Below are 23,409 nucleotides of genomic sequence, written 5' to 3' on the forward strand. Positions count from 1 at the left end.
TCCATTTACAGGAAGTGGTTTTCTAGGCTGGAGGAAATAAAGTCAGCCTTCATGATTGCCACACATAAGTAATGCTTTAATATTATACTATATCATTTTCTATATTTACGAAGTCTCTTTTTTCTTTTCTCTTCTGGAAAAGGAGTTAAAATCATCACACATAGTCAAAAGGGGAGAATCTATTAATCTTACACTACGGCAGCCAGAGACTCCTCACACAGTCACCCTACCCACCAACATCCAGAATAGTAAAATTGATCCAGCATTATATCCAATGGCCAGATACCCTAGAGAGGCTTGGAGGAACACTCCAGAACTTGACAAGGAGCAAAGGTGCTCTGATAAGACTCAAACCTTGGGTACAGGCGACTACCTACAGTGAATTAATTTTTTGATACAGAAATTGTTTCCAAAATTCATAACTATTTGTCAAGGGCCATAGAGTAAATGCTCTTCCTTAAAGGAGAAGAAACTGGATTCGGAGTTGGCTTCCCACTTACCCACAAATAGAGAGCAAACAAACTTCTATGGAATCCCGCTGAGCTTTGGTAAGTGAGCAGCCCTTCGAAAGTCTGTACACAGTGTGCAGTAACGAGTCAATGAGAGAAGCGTGGTGTTCTGTGCCCGCAAAAAGAGGGGCACATCTTGTTAATAAAGGCAACACGGCTGTGCAAAGGTACCGATTGAGGGCCAGGGCCATGTCTGTGGCACTCAAAGCAGCCTAAAAAGAAATCGTGAGAGTAGAAAGTCATTTGTGTTTGGCAGTAGACAACTCTCAAAGGGATGAACATGTTGACATGTAATTTCATTATCTAGAAAATGACAAATACAGTGAAACCTGGGTTTGTGAGCATAATTCATTCTGGAAACATGCTTGTAATCCAAAGCACTCATATATCAAACCAAATTTCAAGACCCATTGGCTCAGTTGGGATCCTGTGACGTCTGGCGTCATGTGCGACTCGTATTAGAAGACATCGCTCACTGATTAAGTTAAAACTCATTAGAAATGTTTGCTCATCTTGCAGAACACTCATAGAACAAGTTACTTGCAATCCAAGGTGTTCCAGTATATGAAAAGTGAAGATGCATTCCTGAGTTACACCTTTAAATGTGGTCCATGTGATTTTTTTTTTTTACCACTAGTAACAATCAACTTTCGATTGCTCACAAATAGATAAAAATGAAGTGATGTCAATAGTGATCTCTACCTCCTCAAGAAGCCCAAGAGGCTCACATTCTATAATAAAATACCAATGGTAAGATGAGTGTGAGCTGAAGACACTAATGATATCCAAGAATGTGAGTACTTTACTAGGGGAGGAAAAAGAGAAAGAAGCTTATTCCCATAACAAATCTCATGTTCAAAAATTCTTCCATAATTCTACTTAATAACGTTTACAGTTTTGCTCCCGTCTGTCGGAATCGATAGTCAAAGGTTCATTGTCTTCTTGTGTTCTCGACTATCCTATTAGGTTCAGAATTACATGTGAACACCCCCAACAAAGAAAAAAGAAAATTCAGTGTATTTTTAGGAGTCTCCTCTCCAGACTTTCATGAAAAAGCTGTTACCACCTCAAGATCTGGTTTTCTCTGGAATCAAAAAGACCCACTTAATTGAGAAAAGGAGGTATTATAACTATCGAAACGACATTTAGAGCTTCAGCTTACTCTACAATGCTTCAAACAGGAGGGTATTTACACCAGGAATGACAGATTCTCAGTGCGGGCCACAGGAGGCACAGGGAATATTACAGTCTTATCTATGCTTTAAATATTATAATGATGATATTATATTATAATGATGATATTACATTGTAATGATATTATATTATAATGATGATATGATATTGTAATGATGATATTATATTATAATGATGATATTACATTGTAATGATATTATATTATAATGATATGATATTGTAATGATGATATTATATTATAATGATGATATTATTTTATAATGATATTATCTTAAAATGATAATATATTATAATGATGATATTATATTATAATATAGTATCCTTGTAAGTATTATAAGGATGATACTGTTATTGGCACAACTCAACAGTGTCCATTAAACATTCTTAATACTGTAACTGCTTTCATCGAGAAGCATGATTGTTTCAGCCAACCTCCCAAATTAGGGTTAAATGAACTTACTATCTTCCGTGGTACCTGATCAGAATTCTTATCTTAATCCTGAGGTTGTAAGTGCTCTCAACTGTTCAATGAATTCCTTAGGATACAGTCTATTTTATTTTATGTTTACCCACTGCCTGCCTAAAAATATAATTGGTACTCAATAGACATTTGGTGACAATACATAAACGAATGAATACATCTATGGAGAACAGGCCAGAGGAGGACATGTCAGGAATTGAGAATGTTCATTGTTAAAATCATTACCGTATCTAAAGAAGCAGCAGCCCGGAGATCAGGCAGAAAGCCAACCTCGAGAAGATGGAGGAGGAAATCTTGAACCTCAATGCCATAGACCCTGTCAAGGAACAAAACCATGGCTGCCTTGTGATCTGGGCAAAACCCCGCAGACATGTCAGGCTCCACCACATTCCCATCTAAAAGAGAGAAGGTAACATGTTGTTGTTAATGGACAGTTTACAAATGGCTTCTCTCCAGCCTTCTCACATTCAAGTAAAATTATCAGTTGCATGTTTTTTTGTCCTTCTACCTACAAGCAAGTGCTAGGAACTGGCCTAAGAATTACCACAGCGAAATGTAAATTCAAGGTCATTCGAAATGTGATTTGGGCATATCCATTTGTTAGCTGCGTATTTGATTCAATACACAGCATTATGCTAGACAATGCGAAAGAAACAAAAAGGCATCCCAAATCTACACTGTGAAAACTAGTAAATACCATAACAAGTTAAACTGCAAAGTTTTCACTGTTTTCAAAAAATCAGTGTTTTCAATAACACTAATAACACTCATGCATCCCTGAGAGCCTCTTTTAAACACTAATAACACTCATGCATCCCTATGTGATAATCATGGTTCATTTACATATTTATGGCTTGGACAAAATGATGCAACTCTATGAATCAGTTGGACTGTCAAATGAAATACGTTTCATGAATCATAATAGCATTTAACAACACTTAAGACATATTTGAGAATCAGATTATTTTCTCTATTAATAGTCACTATTTGATGCTTGTATAGATCAGGGAATCTCATCAGAATTCCATAGATCCACACATTGGGAATCACTGAGATATGGAATTAGGGGATTATGTGCCAATTTAAAAAACTGGAGGACAGATCTGTTTCCTGTTTGGCCATGTGGTAATTATGCCAAATAACATCCTGATACTGATAATACACTATGAGAATCTACAAAGACTATCACAGAATCATTAATATTGATACAATGTTGAAAAAAGAAGGATCCAGGGAAGAGGTTACATGACCACAATCATCCTGAAAAAATAAAGTCACAACTTGTTTGTTTTCATTCGTAATTAATGAATGGATTTCATATCTGAATCGTGACAATAAACAAGTAACAATGTTTTCAGGGACATTATATTAAAGGTTAATACCAAATAGCTTCCATTCCTTATTAAATGATAATAATACCCATATACCTACTACTTTCCTTCCTATCATTAAAATAATAGGAATAACAGCTTGTTTGTGGTGTTAGGCGCTGTGCCAGGAAAGTTACAGACACCATTCGATAACAATTTTCACAAGCACACTGTGAGGCTGGTATTCTTAGCTACATTTAACAGATGACCACTGACCTTTAAGGAAGTTAAATAACTTGCCAGTGTTGTACACTGTAATTGGCAAAGTTAGATTTAAACCAAGAAAATCAGCTTTCAAATCCAACCAAAACTGATTTAATCCTTAATGTTAAATCAGTATGTTATATTTTTTAATTAAAAATCCATATGAAATTCCAGTCCAGTTTAATTCTCCTAAAAAATTGCATGATAGGGAATTCAAATTTATAAGATTCTATGATTTTTTTTTAATTCTTTTAATGTTTATTTATTTTTGAGAGAGAGACAGACAGAACATGTGCAGGGGAGGGTCAGAGAGAGAGGAAGACACAGAATCCGAAGCAGGCTCCAGGCTCTGAGCTGTCAGCCCAGAGCCTGACACGCAGCTCGAACTCACGAACTGTGAGATCATGACCTGAGCTGAAGTCAGATGCTTAACCAATGGAGCCACCCAGGTGCCCTAAGATTCTAAGATTTTAATATACAGTCGTGACTAACGAAATGTTAAGCAACCTGCTGATCCTAAAATAAGATCTGTGTTTTAAACACTCAATCAAGTAGACATTCATGTTAAGGAATGTTACAGCTACACATTCCTGGGATTTAAGACTCATCGAGTTGCTACAGTTGCTGTTTCACTTTTACCATCTCCTCAAACACAGTGGAGACAATAAAGCTGACAGACTGCCTCCTGTCAAATTTCTGGCTTTTGAACTAGAAGAAGGAAAGCCAGGTATACTGGCCTTACTTTGTGGTCCCTGCAATATTCATCTGCCTACAATTACAATTACTGCCTTAGATAGTCTGTCCAAATCTGCTGGGGGCCAAGTGTTGCAGAAAGTGAACATGAACTTTTTAAAATTTATTTATTTATTTTGAGAGAGAGAGAGAGAGAGAGAGAGAGAGAGAGAGAGCACCAGGGAAGGGCAGAAAGAGAAAGAGAAAGAGAGAGAGAGAGAGAGAGAGAGAGAGAATCCCAAGCAGTCTCCATGCTGTCAGCGCAGAGCCTGATGTGGGGCTCGATCTCACAAACCACGAATATCAACTTTTGAGACTGTGTGTTTGTCCCTCAAGTTTTCTGAAACCCTCCCTCTTTCATTATTATTCTGGGCCATGCTGTAGTTCTAAAAGATGTATGATAAATAATTTCTGAGAAAGGCCTCAGCCATCACTAAGGGAGGAAGAACTAATCATTAGAGGCAAACTTCACATCCTAAATATATAACATACAGTAACAATTATTATTGATAATGGGTGATGCTTAAATGGGCAACTGACTTGTCACAGAAACATACAAAAAAGTACCAGTTTAGCTTTTAAAGTTGACTTAAATGCGTACCACTCAAAATAAAAACATACAGTTTTCTGTATATATTTTCCATGAAAGGAAAGTGGTAATAAAAAAGTAGAAATTTAATAATAACCAATGGATTGGGTTTTAAAAATTAACTTTCATCGTGATTGTGAGAGCTCACAAAAAAATCCTTTAAACCCCAAGGTAGACAATATAGTGCATATTTATAAAGGAAAACACCACCAAATATCATTACAGCACAACTAAATAGAACAGGAAAGAAGCCACCTTGAAAAATCTTGAAGGCTAATGGCAGATAACTGGAGCAAAATGATATATACTTTGGGGGAATTCTGAATGAGACATCTGGATATCCTTAGGGGTTATGTTCTTGGTTTTTCATGATAACTGATTTTACCTAAAAATGTAGCACTTCTCTCTTTCCTAATCTGCGTAACACTGGTATTATTATCTTTCTTCTGACAGCCCCAATTTTATGGCTCAAAATATAGGGAAAAGAAAGGACATTGTACTTAAGTAAATGAACATGAGTTAGAAAGAGAAGTGGAAAGAAGGCAGGTGAGAACAGTCTGTATGTATACAAAAAAAAAAGAAATTGCCTCAAGTGGAGAAGATGAAGAGCCACAGACAATTATTCAGTTCATTCTTTCTCGAAAATCACAATGAATATTCAACTCTTATGGCTGGAAGATCTGGGTTTATAAGCTGGGCACATATGAAACTACTTTCTCTTCATCAGAAGGCTGGCTAGGAGGGTAAGTCATGTTCAGTTACACAGTGGTCCCTTCATTCTAGACTACACTTCCTTCTAAAATTAGAAGTTTATGTAAAAATGACATATGCAAGAATATCCAATAAAAAATTGAAAACTGAACAAAATTGAAACTGGAAAAAGGAAATCTAAGTATAATTTGGAATCTAATTTGTCCCTTAGTGGTCTTGGATAACTTTTTTAAAAATGTTAACTTATTTATTTTGAGAGAGAGAGCGAGAGAAAGAGAACGAGCAGGGGAGGGGCAGAGAGATAGTAAGACGGAGAATCCCAAGCAGGCTCTGTGCTGTCGGCAGAGAGCCCAATGTGGGGCTTGAACTCATGAACGGTGAGATCACGACCTGTGCTCCAAATCTTCAAGAACTCTTAAACCTTTTTCTCCATGGTAGGCAGAGTGAACCACCAACAGGGAATTGGCCTCGGGCCGACACCACGTGCTGTTTCTGCTGTGGTTTGGGGACACTGCAGGGGATCGGTGTGTGTGTAAAGCACCCAAACTGTGAGGCATCTGTGCTTCATCCAGCAATGCCTGAGCCCTCCCTCTTCCCCAACCCAATCTGGCCCCAGGGGAGGGGCCACAGCTGTTGGACAAAGGTTTATGTAGAGAGTAGGTTATACCTTTATTTTCCATGCTTTTGGGTTAATATTAAAAACTAATCACAAGCAGTTGCTAAACCAAAATGACATACTGTAGACGGCAATAAACATTTCATCAAAATGGTAAAAAAAATTCTTTTTTAATTCTCTCCTTTGTCTTGATAAGAGCACTTCTTTCAACACACTGGGAATTTATAAATGTCTAAGTCAGAAGCTATGGTCATTTCTGGGGAAAAAAAAATATTATAAGGAAATGACAATGAAAACTATCCAAAAGAGTGAAGAAAGGAATTGCAGGCAAGAAAGACAGAGAAGAATGAGGGCCAAAAAAAACAAAAAAAACCCTAAAAAAACAAAAAACAAAAAAAAAAGTGGAAAGAAATTAGATGAGGTACATATTTGCTCTTCTCTGGAAACTGTCTGAAATGTCATGTACAAAAATCTCATTGAAAACAGCCATTTAAAAACAATAAGGCTGGAAAATACTTTACAAAATAGTAATATCTTTTTCATTTATATACGTGTTTGTAAATGTATGTGTAGAAGAATATGGCAATAGAGCTTTTCTTAATTCAATGAAAAAGATGTACTTTATAGCTTTTCCCTTCTTAACTTTTTTAATGTTTATTTATTACTTTTGACAGGGAGAGAGAGCGGGGAAGAGGCAGAGAGAGAGAGAAGGAGAGAGAGAATCCCAAGCAGGCTCCGTGCTGCCAGCGCAGAACCCAATGCAGGGCTTTATCCCATAAACCGTGAGATCATGACCTCAGCCGAAATCAAGAGTCAGATGCCGAACCCACTAAACCAATCAGGTGCCCCAAGTTTTTTTACTTTTCTTGAAGAAACGGAAACCCAGTAACTATGCTTCATGGCAGTGGGGACTGGGGGCGAGGTGTTGGGGGGAATGTTGAGTGCTGACGGTAGTATTTAAAACATCATGTCCTCCAATGCCCTACTGAATTACAAAGAAGCTGGACTTACCTTTGGCTATTGTTGGCATCTGAAAAGCAATGCTGATTACTCCCACCAAATCTCCCAGTGGAATTAGGGATCTCAGAATTGACCGGATTCTGATGGCTTCCCCCTTACCAGCATGAATCAACTACATGAAGGAAAACGAAGGAACGTTAGAACAACTTCATGAAATCAGTGTTACAATTCCATCCAGAAAATCTGAAGAATGGGTCTCCCAATCTAAAATAATTTTCTGTTAATTAATTATACGTATAAACTTAGACCTCTCACAGAATTTGTTATTTTAGGCTTACAGACAGATATTTACTCGTCCACACAGTACTGCTGACATCAGCATACGCCAAATCATGTACTACAGCATAGGCCCAATGGTTTAACCATCAAAACAGTAGTTTTTATCCTCTGCAGGGTACTTAAATACATTGAAAATCTGATAAGGCTACGAAGGCTTACCTCGCAAAATTATATATAAATACCTATCGTAACATGAATAAATACAATGAAATAATTATCTTCGGACCCAGAACACATAGTAATATTTATGATTGATTTAGCCTCTTTCTTGCTTTGGGATGAAAATGTAATTGTATCCTTAACCATATTCCATACTGGTTTCTCCCAAGGAAGGGTTTAGGATGTAGTGGGGAAAACGTGAATATGAATCATAACAGGTTTTTGAGGCTGTCACTGGCTAATGGACAACCTGTAAAGACTGGATGAGATATGTCAAGAACCTCAGCAAGGCTCTGGAACAGACCACGGGCTTTCGGAGAGGGGGGTGGGGGGGCGCCTGTTTCCTTCCCCACAAGGTGAGAAACACAAGTACAATCTCTGTCACATAGGAGGTCTTCAACCAATCGATACAGAAGATGAATAAATTTCAGAAGTGCCAACTTTAATGCCTTACTGAGTCACTTGGTTTTTTTCCTCCTAGTTTAAGAGAGCACAAAATTTCCATTTATTGGCATAATTTCCTGGTTCCTTTGATCTTTCATGTCAACTGAGAAAAGAACAGATACTGGGAGCATGAAATTTTTTGTATGCAATCACCTCCAGCATACAAACAGGCTCCAAGTCCTTCTAACATTCTGACATTTCTCCACGCTGGGATTCCTCTCTGTTCACAACGAAAAGTTATGTCAAGAAAACATGAAAGTTTTTTTTTTTTTTCTTTTAAAGGCTTTCTCTGATTTTATTTTTCTTAATTTTTATTTTTGAGAGAGACAGAGTTTGAGGGTGGGGGTTACGGGCAGAGAGAGAGGGAGACACAGGATCCGAAGCAGACTCCAGGCTCTGAGCTCTCAGTAGAGAGCCAGATGCAGGACTTGAACTCAGGAACCGCAAGATCATGACCTGAGCCAAAGTTGGATGCTTAACCGACTGAGCCGCCCAGGTGCCCCAAGAAAACACGAAGGTTTTAACCTACAGCCATGAGAGAAGGAGACCAAAACAAAAAACAAACAAAAAAACAAAAAAAACAAAAAAACAAAAAGAAAGAAAAAAGAAGGAGAGAAAAATAAAACACCACATGAAAACAAACGCACAAAACCCCCACGTAGAAAGATGTGATGTGTAAGCAACAGTCCCATGGGCTTTTCAGTTTAGACGTGTTATCTGCCATATGCCCCAGCACTGTTCACTGTGTTTCGATCTCTGTGGTCTTTCCCATTCCCAGGCCATGAAGCTAATTTTATGAGCCTTTAAAAGCTAGCACTTTTAAAATGAATACGACAGAATAAAACAAAGCCGGTTAGGGTAAAATAAAGTACAAAACATCGGAATGTATTACGGAGTAAAAGTAAGTACCATTCCAGGAGACTTCTAATTTCTTCTCCGTCAGAACATTTTAGAAAACACCAATCCATAGAGCCTGAATAGCTGTTTCCATCTCTGTAACCACCCGCACTCCCACTTTCCCCTAAACCAGTGACGGGCATATGGCAGCTCCCTCAGAGACGAGATACTGCGCACCAAGAAAATGACTCTTGTCGGGAGCTGTTGCTCTCTCTCTCTCTGCATGCACTAAATTAGCAGAGGAAATTTATAGGAAAAATGTATTCTTTTCTTCTTAAAGTACAGGGAGGCTGAATGCGTTTGAGAGATATAGATGTAACTGGCTATTCCACTAATGACTTGTACTGAAATCTCATTACTAATTTTACAACCAAGGCATTTCCAACTAAATAAACACTTGTTCAGCAATTAGGCGGCTGCTATTATTTTTAATGGAGCGTGGAGATTATTGGTTTTGGATGCTGTTACGATGTTTGCCAGCTATGGATTGTTTTCTGTTTTTATTTACTTATTTTGGGAGAGACAGAGACAAGCGTGAGTGGGGAAGGGAGAGAGAGAGAATCCCAAGCAGGCTCCCTGCTTCCAGCACAGAGCCCCACGCAGGGCTCGAAATCATGAACCGTGAGATCATGACCTGAGTCAAAACCAAGAGTCGGACACTTGACCGACTGAGCCACCCAGGTGGCCCTGTGGATTCTTCACATAGATGGATAAGCCAGGATCGCTGTTCTTGGGCCCCAAAGCACTTACATGCATTTCAGGAGCACAGCGTCCTAAGAGGTCAATCAAAGCTGCATAAAACGTCATGATGGCATTCCCCATGTGGATAGTGTCATCCTCCTCCTCTTCTGTCTCACTTTTGTAGATTGTTCAAAAGAAACAGAAAGCAAAGGAAAGATGATGATAAAATGACACTTCACGTTTATTACATACTTCTGGGAGAAAAGGGATCCCCAAGGTAATTCATTCTGCCTCTTCTGCTACTTTTCATGTATGTGATTAATTTGTAGCTTGACATTTTTAAAGGGAAGTAACAATGAGTTAAAGACCAGACACCAAGAATACACTTGTGGGAACTTTAATATTGAGAATCCCTCAAACGAAAAAAACAATTGCTAATTTGATGGAATCTGCTTATTTCTAGAGGCAGACAACCTTTGTTTTAACAAAGAAAATAACTAATGGAAAGACTTGGTAAGTTTAAACTTACTTTTTTTTAAGCTTATTTATTTATTTATTTACAGAGAGAGAGAGAGAGAGAGAGAGAGAGAGAGCGCGCATACAAGCAGGGGAGGGGCAGAAAGAGAAGGAGAGTGAGAAAGAATCCCAAACAGGCTCTGCACTGTCCTCACAGAGTCCAATATGGGGCCCAAACTCACAAACTGTGACATCATGAGCTGTGAGATCTAAACTGAAACCAAGAGTGGGAAGCTTAATGGACTGAGCCAGCCAGGTGCCCCTGTTTAGAAGACTTTTATAAATAGCTTACATCTACAAAAAAGGTGACAAAGATCTGTCCTATGAGATAGCAAATATAAGGCACCTAGGACAGTGCTCGGCTCAGAGAAAGTACTTAGAAATGTGATATCTTTCACTTACTATCTCTTTACCATGTACTCTACCCCACCCAGCCACTCCCAAATAATCCAACATGTCTCCCTCCCCATCTCTGTGAGAAAAACAAAGACTTCATTATCTTGCTAATGAGGGACCAATCTAGATGGCCTTGGAAGATCACATCATTCACCCCTCCCTTGGTAGGTGGCTCAGCTGGACCTAGCAGTCTGCAGGGTGACAGCAAGGCCTTGTTGACCACATCCTCTGGGCATGCAATGCTGCTCCCAGGGCGCTGCGTGCACACTCACTGGTGTGGTCCTGGGCCAGAGATCTCTTGATATATTTTCCACTACTTAGAGAAACTGAGGGCCACCTAGCTCCTCTGTGGCTAATTGATAAACATGTAACATGATCTCGGAAGACTCCCAGTCTGAAACCACCTTGGACTTGACATGGACATCTAGGCCTAGTCTGTGTATACAAGAATGAGGGTCTGCAGGACTACTCTGCTTGGAAATTTGCCTCCAGTAAGCCCTACAATCTATCTTTTCCAGGGAGGTCAGTAGCATGGGAGTAGGATCTGTTAGCAGGACACTCACCGCCACAGATAAAAACTGTGAAGCAACATGCCTGGGTTGACTCATGTCCGTTGCTGGAATCAAGTATTAATAATGTCTACTATGTAGAAATGTAAGGTAGCTACTGCCTCCCATATCAGCCATTGTACTTAATCAAGCATTTTGCTCCTCGGAATGACAATGCCCCCTTTTCTGGGCTTTACCACTATGCCAGTTAAGTCCCCCATTCTCTTGCTAAAGGTCTTAATTTCTTACTATTAGCTTGAAAACTCATTCCAGCTAGCTTCCCACCAAACCCTACTACAATTTCAGAATCTTGTCTGCCACGGTTTGTAATGACTCGCTTTGCCATACCACCCTACCCCCACCCCCCCCCGCCGGGGAAAAATTCACAAAATACATCTCCTCCAAACAACCTGAACTTCTCCCTGCTACATTCACCCCATCTTCCTTATTTTCTCTTTATTCAAGCTATTCCCACAGCAAATTCCATCCATTCTTCTTTTTTCATTAATTTTTTTAAATGTTTATTTTTGAGAGAGAACAAGTGTGAGTGGGGGAGGGGCAGAGAGAAGGAGGCAGAATGCAAAGCAGGCTCGAGGCTCTGAGCTGTCTGCACAGAGCCTGATGCAGGGCTCGAAGTCACAAACTCTGAGATCATGACCTGAGCCAAAGTCGGATGCTTAACCGATGGAGCCACCCAGGCGCCCTGCATCCGTTCTTCCAAGTCTAACACATTGGATTTTCAAGGGCAGAAATCATGGGTACCAGAGGATTCTATTGCAATTGACAGAATGCAAATCATATTTTGTAAAATTTCAAGACAAGGAGTATAATTTGCTCCTAAGAGTATATATATTAGACCTACAGTGTTTTACTGGATCCGCTAGTTGGTGAGGGACCATCTCGAGAGGGATCCTCGGCTATTTTTATGGCTTCTTCCATTGCTGCAAGAAGACCGTTCCCACCTTCCCCTCTCAAAGCAGGACCGAAACACTCGGGCCTCCGGATGAGCAACCTCACCACGACATTAGCATTCTCTTCCACACTCTCCCCTAAAATCAAATGAGGAACAAGAACAAACAAACATTGGTTATATGGACATTCTGAGCCAATAGATGTTATATTAGTTCATTTAGATTTAAAGAAAAATCACTAAAACCAAAGGACATAGTCACTAATAAAGTTAGAATTCAATTTAAATCACTAGTTTTATGTACACAAGACTCAGAAAGCTTCTTGTACTTAAAATTTGGGAAGTAAAAAGCATTACAGATGCATAGTTTTTTCACCCTTGTTAATTCATTATAGGAAATGAAGCCATAAGCCTACCTATTAATTAGGACCTAATTATTAAAATTTACAAGAACTTGTAACTGCCTAAAAATGTTAGTTTAATAATAAAAGCATCGCATTCAAAAAAAATTAGAAATTAAATTATTACTGTGAACGAACTACTGATTATAAAATATTTTACTAACTTTTTCTTTACTAATATTTGCTTCTTATATGAAAATGCTAGGATATATTATTATTTTATACATCTATTTTTATGCAGTTTTAATCATGACCAAAAAAAGACCCAAAGCAATTAGTCTTACCATTACAGAAGACAGCAAATCGGAGAAAGTCAAGGTATCTCTCTCCTTCAACTGGATTCCACCCAATATCTGGGTAACCCTTAGATACCAGCATCGGGCAACTCTGCAGTCCACAACCAGCCAAATATCGAACTACCTACAAACAAGGATAAGCAAATGTGTTATCCTGTGGATCAGAAGTCATTAGATGCGAATATGATACATAATAAATGATATTCTCAAAGGACAGTTTAAAACAAATGAGGTTTTGGGGTGCCTGGGTGGCTCAGTCAGTTAAGCATCTGACTTCAGTTCAGGTCATGATCTCACGGTTCATGGGTTCCAGCCGCGCATTGGGCTCTGTGCTGACAGCTCAGAGCCTGGAGCCTGTTTCAGATTCTGTGTCTCCCTCTCTCTGTGCCTCCCCTGCTCGTGCTCTGTTTCTCTCTCTCTCTCAAAAGCAAATAAAACAGTTAAAAAAAAAAAAAAAAGAATGTGGTTTTGCAAGTTTTTGTTTTTTTAAATGTTTGTTTATTTATTTTGGGGGAGGAGGGGCAGAGAGAGGAGAGAGAATCCCAAGAAGGCTCCGAGCGGCCAGTGCAGAGCCCAACTCGGTGTTCGATCTCATGAACTGTGACCTAATGACCTAAGCCGAAATCAAGAGTAGGCAGCTTAACCGAGTGAGCCACCCAGGTGCCCCTGCAAGTTGTTTTTAACCTCATGACAACACATGAACTCTCTTTAGCAAAACCTTAGAATTAAGAAATATTTATAAATCATAACAAAGTGCTATCATCATAAAAATATTTATAAATCAACTCTATGAAAGAAAATGTTCCTAAGTTTCACATCATTTAATTTGAGACTTTTATCTATAAACATATTTGTGCCACCTGGCTGGCTCAGTCGGTAAACCATGCAACTCCTGATCTCGCAGTTGTGAGATCAAGCCCCACATTGGATGTAGAACTTATGTTTAAAAAATTGTGTGCGCATATATATGTGTGTATATATATATATATATACACACATTTATATTATATATCATATATGTATTGTACATTATATATAAATCACATATATATACATATATATATATATTATGATATATTTGATAAACTTTAAAAATGTCTAAAGATGGGGCGCCTGGGTGGTGCAGTCGGTTAAGCGTCCGACTTCAGCCAGGTCACGATCTCGCGGTCCGTGAGTTCGAGCCCTGCGTCAGGTTCTGGGCTGATGGCTCAGAGCCTGGAGCCTGTTTCTGATTCTGTGTCTCCCTCTCTCTCTGCCCCTCCCCCGTTCATGCTCTGTCTCTCTCTGTCCCAAAAATAAATAAACGTTGAAAAAAAAAATTAAAAAAAAAAAATGTCTAAAGACCCCTCACCCAGTATAAAACCTGAATCCATCGTTGATACTGAAAGACCCATCTGAGATACAGTGATATTTAGAAAAGTGAATTTACTTTCAACATGGTATTATCCATCTAAGTTTGTATCCAAATACCTTGGGTTCAAATCTTTTCTGCGTTATTTACTGGATCCTTCTGAGCCATGGTTTCACTCTCTATAAAATCTGAGCAAGTATTTCCTACCTTTCAGTATTACTGATTTTAACACATTGAATTTTCTGCTTATCGTTGCCTTTTAAATTACTGTTTTAACTGAATGTTGATCCTTGGCAAATTTCGTAACTGGTCCAGTTTTAAAAGAAATCCCTATGTTATTACCAATGGCAGTAGACTGCCAGTCAAGCAACTTATCAAATTAACCCAGATCAAGTTAAATTGGCTTGAAAAAGAAATAAACAATCTAGCTAAAAACATTTTGTACCAAATTTAAGTATAATTTATGTACAACAAACTCATCTATTTAAAGTATAAGTTCAGTGATCTTTGAGAGATTTATGCATTGGCAAAAACACAGCACAGTCAAGATGCAGAACATTTCTATCACAGGGAGCCTGTGGGGCTCAGTTGGTTGAGCATCCAACTCTTGATCTCAGCTCAGGTCATGATTTCACAGTTTGTGAGTTCGAGCCCTATGTTGGGCTCTGTGCTGAGAGCATGGAACCTGCTTGGGATTCTGTCTCTCCTTCTCTCTGCCTCTCCCGCTTTCTTTCTCAAAATAAATAAATAAACTTAAGAAAAAAATAGAACATTTCCATCACTCTTCAGGACCCATCCATCCCTCCCTGCATGTGGATGCCTTGACAATCTGCTTGGTGTCACTACAAATTAACTGGTCTATTCTAGAACATGCAATCCATGTATAAAGATATAATGTACATGCATGTGTGTATATATATATACGTATATATAGTATGTAAATGTATACATGCATATAAGTATATAATTGTATATATATGTATATAAAGATACGTATGTCGTTCTGTGCCTGGCTTATTTCACTCAGAATAATGATTTTTAGAGTCATTTACATTGCAACACATGTCAAGACTTCATTCCTTCCCTTTGCTTCATAACAGCCTTCCACCGCATATGGAAATAGTCTGTGTTTCCTTATCCATTCATCACCTGATGGACATGGTCTCTAGTTTTTGGCTAAGATGAACAATGTTGTCGGCAATGTCCACACCTTTGTGTGGACATACATTCCTATTTCTAATGAGCAAGTACCTATGAGTGAGAGGGCTAGGTGTGCGTTTAGGACAGGGATACATTTAATTTGTGAAGAAACTGCCAACCTGCTTTCCAAACTGACTCCACCATTGTTCATCTCAACAGCAACAGGTAAGAGTTCCAGGTGCTCTGTATCTTCCTCAACATTTGGTATGGTCAACTTTTTAAATAGTAGCCAATTTAATGCATGTGTAGATAAAAAGATTTTAGGGACGCCTGGGTGGCTCAGTCGATTAAGCATCCAACTTCAGCTCAGGTCATGAGCTCACAGTTCATGGGTTCGAGCCCCATGTCGGGCTCTGTGCTGACAGCTTAGAGCCTGGAGCCTGCTTCCAATTCTGTGTCTCCCTCTCTCTGCCCCTCCCCTGCTTGTCCTCTATCTCTCAAAAATAAATAAACATTAAAAAATATTTTTTAAAAATAAAAAAAAAAACAAAAAATGAGAGAGCGTGCGCGACTCACTGACCTTACTGCTATGGTAAGGAGTTGGTTTCTAAAAATATGCAAACATACAGATTTTAGTAAAATATATTTGCTTTAAAATATGATTTTAGACTATAAATATTAAACTGTATTTACAGAAATATAAATAATATGAAAATGTGTATTCATCTCTATAATATACAAATATGTTTTTGTTGTGTGGTTTTTGTTTTCCTTTGGAGAGAGAAAGTGAGCAGGGGAGAAGGGCAGAGGGAGAGAGAATCTTAAGCAGTTTCCACGCTCAGTGTGGAGTCTGACGTGGGGCTCGATCCCAGGACCCTGGGATCACTGACCTGAGCTGAAATCAAGAGTTGGATGCTCAACTGACGGAGCCACCCAGGCGCCCCTACAAATATGTTTTTTTTCAACTGTTGAAAAGAAAGCAGCAAAGACAAGAAAGGAGACAGAGAAGAGGTTTCAATCTTAAAAGGCATGAGCATGAAGGGCTAGACTAAAAGGTGACTTGGAGTGAGTGTTAGGGTGTCAGGAAAAGAGCCAGGAAGAGATAAGGCAGAATACTGCAGGTGGAGGGAGCAGTGAGCACAGGGTCCCTGAGGCAGGAACGCAATCGGCGTGGCTGGAGCAAACAGAAAAGATGAGGAGAACTGCAGGAAATTAAATAAGATGGATATGTGAAATCAGATGAGTCAGAAGCTATCACAATGCCTTTACTTGAAGCGAGGCAGGAAGTCTCTGGAAGAATTGTAGACAGGATTAATAAGATCCTTTGAGGAGGCTCACTCTGGCTGCTAAATAGGGGAGCAAGGGAGGGACCGGGGAGACTACTTAGAGTGCAATCACAACGACAACACTGGCGGATGGGGTTTCAAGTGCTTGGTTACAGTGCAAGGTCTTAATATGTCACGGATGCCTTGCCCTGGAATATATGTCTATAGGATATGAAATGTACTTTAGGATGTTAAAACAACCTTGGAAGAAATTGAAACTGTATGACTAAAACAAAAGTAACAACAGATACTTTTTGTTCATTCCCTTTCCAGAGAAAAATGCATGTGATCAGAGGAAACACTTTATCTCAAGTTTCTTGTTCTTTGTAATTTACAATTATATGCTATAGGTAATATATGTAACATGTTTATAGTACGCAATAGATGTGACTGCATCAATGTAACTATGACTCCATTACAGTTATATTTAAATAAACTTGAGAAACAACTACAAACAAGCATCACACACACACAGGGGTGTGGATGTTGCTTACCTTTTCCAAATCTGGCTCACGCAGAGCTAAGGCCAGTTCATTATTATCCATCACTGATGCGGCTGCCACATCCAGTGGTGTTGAACCTCTCATTGCTGGTGAGGCTGTTAATTCAAACAACGTTGAGACAAAACCCAGATTGTGCGGCAACCATGAAGGCTATATAAAAACATACTTTCCCTCAAAATTTCATTTCTAAATACAACACATACTGCACTAATCTAAAATTAATTTCCATTGTAGTTTAATTTTTAACTGTAACATATTCTTTTTATCTTAAAGATGAAATAAAAGCCACGAATTTACTTACCAAGACCAACACTGCTGTTCTCCAATAAATAGCTGAGATGGTCAAACATAGCTTTTTGATTCTGCCGACTTATACGACAGAAGTAACAAAGAAAACGGCAACAGTTGGCCACCATCTTGGGAAAAGTGATTTCCTACATAAAGAGCATTTAGTTAGCGGTGAGAGCCAATAGTCTTCAGAAAACTGAGTTCAGAAGCTGAGATCCAATCACATTGTCATTCCATGGGTGCCCATGGGTGACAAGCCTTCGAGACTGAAGACCATCATTTGTCTCGACTTTAACTCACCTAGTCTTTGAGCCATTGAAGAACAAGCCCAGCACTAATTTAGAAACCTCATTATCATCAATGAATTGATCTGGAACTAATCTACAGCCCTAAATCTACAGGCAGCACAAACCCAGTTAGCATTCAGGCAGACTCAGTTGTGAATCCTGACTCCCCGTTAGCTGTGCTTCCTCGGGATGATATTCCATCTCAATGATTCAGTTTTGTAAAACTGGATTAAAATGAATGATAATACTTACTTGAGGTAAGATAGGGAAAGTTCAATGAGATCACTTGTGAAAAGTTCCACTACCTGGAACCACAGAAGGGCGTTCTTACCATAGGTGTTATTGTTGTTTTTAAGTTTCCAGGATTCACACCTTCCCTGATTTGCCCGACTTGTCACTGTGATGAGCCCCTTGACCAGAAGGTCTACATGCTATGTCCCATCAAATACATCTCCCCTGAGGGCCAAATCTTGTTCTAATATACCCCAGATGAATCCCTTGAGTCCCTCCCTAACGAATACTTTATAAATATCTTTGTAAGTCTAACTGAACATGAGAAATATGGACTCCTTTCCATATTTTGAAGAATATATCTTAACATTTCCAAAAATACTGAAATATATTTTGCAATTCATAGGTCATGAAATTATACTGATTCACATCAGTTTACTCTTGTTCATTTGGTTTTAAAGAACTTTAATTTTGAATCACTTAAAAAATTAACTTTATAGTCTTAAAACAAATACTCCAGAGCACCATCTTCAAAACTTGGCCTGGATCAGGAATTTAGTGCAACTCACTGTTGTCTAAATCAAGGGGAATGTCTGGGTCTGAAGAACATGTTTTGTAGTTTGGACTTTTTATGTAATGGACATTAATTTAGAATTTAGAATTTCGATAAGTTAGCATAGTATTAACGTTTAAAGTTTCTAAATAACCACTAAATGGGAATATTTAGGAGACAGAAAATTACACGGTATAAGACAGAAACTGTTGCCAATATCAAAGGAAAAAATAACTAGCATATTCAATTCTCAATCTATAACGTTTTATTATGTTTTTTTTCCGAAAGCTATTCTTTAAAAAACAGTCCTCCTAAGAAGATTTAAGAAATCCTCATTAAGAATATGTAATGGATGCCCTTAGGAGTCATATTTCTTCGCATCTTAAGAATCAAAGGTTTTCCTTTACCTTGGACTCTCCACCTCCAAGGACATTCACCATGACCTCCATCACCGTCTCGTGCATCCCAAGTGCCCTCATGAGATTAGGGTGCTGGTAAAATACTTTATTATTCATGATATCCCTAGAAAGGACAATATAGGTAGGGGGGAGGGGAGTACAAAGGTCAGAGAAAAATTTAAATGACAATTTATCTGAGGTCCTGATAAATCTTTTGGAAATAATTCCTGGCATGAACAAAAAAGTAAGCACAATCATGATTAAAGTTAATAAAAGCAAAAGCTAATAAGCATATTAATTGAGTTTTCCTCAAAAAATAATGATAGCCTCTCAAAAATAGTATACAAGTTATCTATTTTTTTTCCATTACAAGAAAGGTACTAAATATGTAAACATTCATCTATATGAAATATACTTTTGGACACTTATTCCTAATTTTATATATATCCAAACATCTGTTCAACCTTCTTTAGTATAGAAATATGAGTCGCTGTTATACCATGTTTCTATGAAAATTCCCATATAAATTATTGATATAAAAACATCTATGCTTTTCATGTAGGTTATTTTTCACACTATATTCAATATTTGTATGTTTAATAACATTTTGTGTTATCATTCCAGAGAAATGCTTTTTTAAAGGAAACATATTCTCAAAGAGAAACTGAATACACATCAAGGCCAGGTTCAACTAATCTAAATCCAGCAAATTAAAATGGACATTCAATTTGAAAAAAAAAAAAAAAAAAGCAGCAGATGATACCCAAAATGTTTCCCATTATTACTATTCCATTACATATTTTTATAATATGTATGTAAAGGCATTTCTAAGGATATTAATGTTTAGTAGTCATTAAAAATAAAGAACTCTTGGGGCGCCTGGGTGGCGCAGTCGGTTAAGCGTCCGACTTCAGCCAGGTCACGATCTCGCGGTCCGGGAGTTCGAGCCCCGCGTCAGGCTCTGGGCTGATGGCTCGGAGCCTGGAGCCTGTTTCCGATTCTGTGTCTCCCTCTCTCTCTGCCCCTCCCCCGTTCATGCTCTGTCTCTCTCTGTCCCAAAAATAAATAAACGTTGAAAAAAAAAAATTAAAAAAAAAAAATAAAGAACTCTTGATTTTTATTTGAACGTAAATTAAATCAATATGATTTTTTCTACAAAACACTCCTGTCATGGAAGTAACAAGAAAATTATATTGCACAGCCTGCAGGGAAACAAACTTTCCCTTCATATCTGATCTCCTTTGACTCACTCACCTCTTGATTTAGTCATATGCTAACTTATAGGTACTCCAGGCATATTAAGACAATGAAATAGTATGAATCTTGTATAATGATTTTCTTATGTTTTTTTTTTTTTTTAGTTTTAGTTTTTCACTTTTGTTTTTTAATGTTTATTTTGAGAGAGATAGAGAGCAAGCAAGACAGGGGCAGAGAGAGAGGGAGAGAATCCCAAGCAGGTTCTGTGCTGTCAGCGTAGAGCCCGATGTGAGGCTTGAACCCACAAACCGTGAGATTGCAACCTGAGCCGAAATCAAGAGTTCGACACTTAACCAGCTGAACCACTCAAGTGCTCCTAGTTTTTCACTCTTAGTTGGGTTTAGTTTATCTTCAATAACGAGAGTCTTTAGATAGCACAACTCACAAAAATGACGTGGGGGCCAAAGACTAAAATAGGTCAGATCTATTCCGTGCAAGAACAAATGGGGCAAAGAAAGGACTCCATTTCCTTCACGGAAGACAGCAACACATGTAGCAGGAGAACCTTCCATTTTCAAACCACACTTGTAATCACAGGATGTGTTCTTTCATTAATTGAAATCGTTTTGCATGACCCAACTTTGGAAAATATTTAATTGAAAACTCTTGTTTGCCTTTAGTTCCAAGTAAATTGAGTGGATTTATAATTCTACCACTCAGTAGGCAGGTTGTCGCTCATTAAACGTGTCCCTTGAGAAGTATGTCTCATACCACAAAGACGTAACTTTTTGTTTCAGAAATATTTTGTTTTATCACTACTGATTTATGTGTTAACAGTATATATTATCACTATATGTTCATTTGACAAGAAAGAGTTCATTTCCTAGAAGGCTTCCTTTCTCATTTGGTGAATTAAGATCATTTATGTGCAAGGCCCTTTTGGGTTAGATATAAGTATTAGTATTCAAAACAAGATTCAGGGGCACCTGGGTGTCTCAGTCAGTTGAGCGTCCACCTCTTGATTTCAGCTCAGGTCATGAATTCACGGTTGTGAGACTGAGCCCCATGTTGGGCTCTGTGCTGAGTTGGGAGCCTGCTTGGGATTCTGTCTCCCCCTCTCAGCCCCTCCCTTTCACACGTTGTCTCTCTCTTTTGCTCTCAAAATAAATAAATAAATAAACGTTAAAAAAATAAGATTCATGTTCATATGATTACAAAGACCATCAAATTTGCTTTTGTTGTTTAGGTTTTTCTGTTCTCCTTCTTTTGTCTGTTAGTATACTTATTTTTAGTGTGCAGTGATAAGGATTTTGGAATAGAACCTTCCAGCGTTATTTTAATGATTTCAAATACTTGATAGTTCCAAGACCAATATACAGTATTATGTTCTGAACTTAGAATGCACGTAAATAATACTACACAATCTGAGTCTTTCTATAATTTTTTTACCCACAATGTTATTTTTTAGGTCAAAGAAAACAGTAGTTATTCTATTCCATTAGTGTTTTGCTTTGTTTTAAGAACTCTAGGTTTCTTTAAACCTTTTATTGTTTCTTTATACCCTATTTTATCCATGTCAGTAGTTATTTTCATTCTCCTCTTTAATATTTATCTAACTAGGTTAACTGTTTTGGCAGAATGTTTGTATTCTCTATAATTTTTCAACATTTTACATTCAATTTCTACATCCAATGTTTAGATATTATTCTTGCAAACGTGATAAAGCTTAAACTTTTATTTTTGTATTTTCATATTCCTGAATTATGCAATCTTGTGAGTGATTCCTATATTTACGCATGTATGCATCAGTAACACACTCAATAAAACTTACTGCTTCTCATTCTTTCTCTCTGAATTCCATTTCCTTTTCTCTAATGCACAGCCTTTAGAAGGTCTTTCGATGAGGAACTGTAAGTAAATATTCTGAAATATCTTTGTATTGCCCTCACTCTTAAATATGGGCTATAAACTCTCATCTCCAAATCTCCTTGAAGCACAAGTTCATTGTGAAGAATTCTCAACTGAGTAACACATTGTAAATTGATGGTTATTTTCTGTCAGAATTTTGAATATGGTTTCTCATTGAGTAATGATCTTTAGTTTTGCCACTGAGAGTTCCAAATACTGTTTGTTTGTTTTTTTGTTGCTGTTGTTGTTGTCGTTGTTTGTTTTTGTTTTGTTCTGTTTTTGGTAAGTATTCTGGCTTTTCTTTCAACTTAGCTTTAAGATAGTCTATCACTGGTTTTATGCAGTTTCCCTACATTCTATCCAGGTGGGTATATGGAACTACCTGTACTTGAGGATAATCTGTGAACTTGTGTTCTTCATTGATTCTGAAAAACTCAAGCCAACAGCTAGCTCTTCAAATGTCCCCATTTTCTAGATTATCTATTCTGTCTTTTCCAGAAATCCTGTTTACCATATTGTAGACCTTCTTATACTATCCCCTAGGTCTCAAAACTGCTCTTTTGCATTTTCTTATCTTTACTTCTCAGTGCTACAGTACTAAGTAATTTCCTCAGATCTATGATCCCACTTACCAATATTCTCTTCAGCTATATCTTTCCTAATTTAACCAATTCACTGTTTTTAATGTCATTTAATGTATTTTCATTTCTAGAAGTTCTCTTTTGATCTTTTCCTTTTTATATTTTCTTTTATTCTTTATTTTTGAGAGGGGGGCGCAGAGAGAGAGGGAGACAGAATCTGAAGCAGGCTCCAGGTTCTTAGCTGTCAGCAGAGAGACTGATACGGGACTTGAACTCATAAGCTGTGAGATCAGATCTGAGCCGAAGTTGGAAGCTAACCTGACTAAGCCATCCAGGCACACCCCCCCTCTTTTTTAAAATAATTTTTCTTTATTTTTTTAATGTTTATTTATTTCTGAGAGAGAGAGAGAGGGAGAAAGACAAGAGTGCAAGCAGGGGAGGGCAGAGAGAAATCTTTGGATCCTTTTCAAATTTTCATGGACATTTTTCCATGATTTATTTTTGGAGAATTGATTTATCCTTTGTATTTTTACCATTTTAAATATAGTAACTTTATGTTCTCTTTCTGGCACTGTATTATCTGAAGTTTTGAAATAGGTGTTCTGACTCCACCAGTATTGTATTTGCAGACCCTTGCTTAAGGCAGACTGTTTCCTTATGTACTTTGCAATTTTCGATTGTAAGTTAACCACTG

The 23,409-nt window shown here is 38.0% G+C and overlaps 1 protein-coding gene across 9 annotated transcripts in view; it reads right to left on the bottom strand.

The window, feature by feature from the left end:
- RYR2 (ryanodine receptor 2) overlaps nt 1–23,409 on the bottom strand; it is a 762,307-nt gene that overhangs the window by 198,785 nt on the left and 540,113 nt on the right. For all 9 annotated transcript variants that reach the window (XM_045437236.1, XM_045437235.1, XM_045437229.1 and 6 more), the window contains 9 exons: nt 19,039–19,153; nt 17,574–17,706; nt 17,264–17,367; nt 12,942–13,077; nt 12,209–12,395; nt 9,956–10,061; nt 7,418–7,538; nt 2,410–2,579; nt 501–721 (listed from right to left, as the gene is read on the bottom strand). In XM_045437236.1, coding sequence (XP_045293192.1) covers nt 501–721; nt 2,410–2,579; nt 7,418–7,538; nt 9,956–10,061; nt 12,209–12,395; nt 12,942–13,077; nt 17,264–17,367; nt 17,574–17,706; nt 19,039–19,153 — 1,293 coding nt within the window. The remainder of the gene's footprint in view (nt 1–500; nt 722–2,409; nt 2,580–7,417; nt 7,539–9,955; nt 10,062–12,208; nt 12,396–12,941; nt 13,078–17,263; nt 17,368–17,573; nt 17,707–19,038; nt 19,154–23,409) is intronic.

The sequence above is a fragment of the Leopardus geoffroyi genome, chromosome D2 (assembly GCF_018350155.1).
Source record: "Leopardus geoffroyi isolate Oge1 chromosome D2, O.geoffroyi_Oge1_pat1.0, whole genome shotgun sequence".
NCBI lineage: Eukaryota > Metazoa > Chordata > Mammalia > Carnivora > Felidae > Leopardus > Leopardus geoffroyi.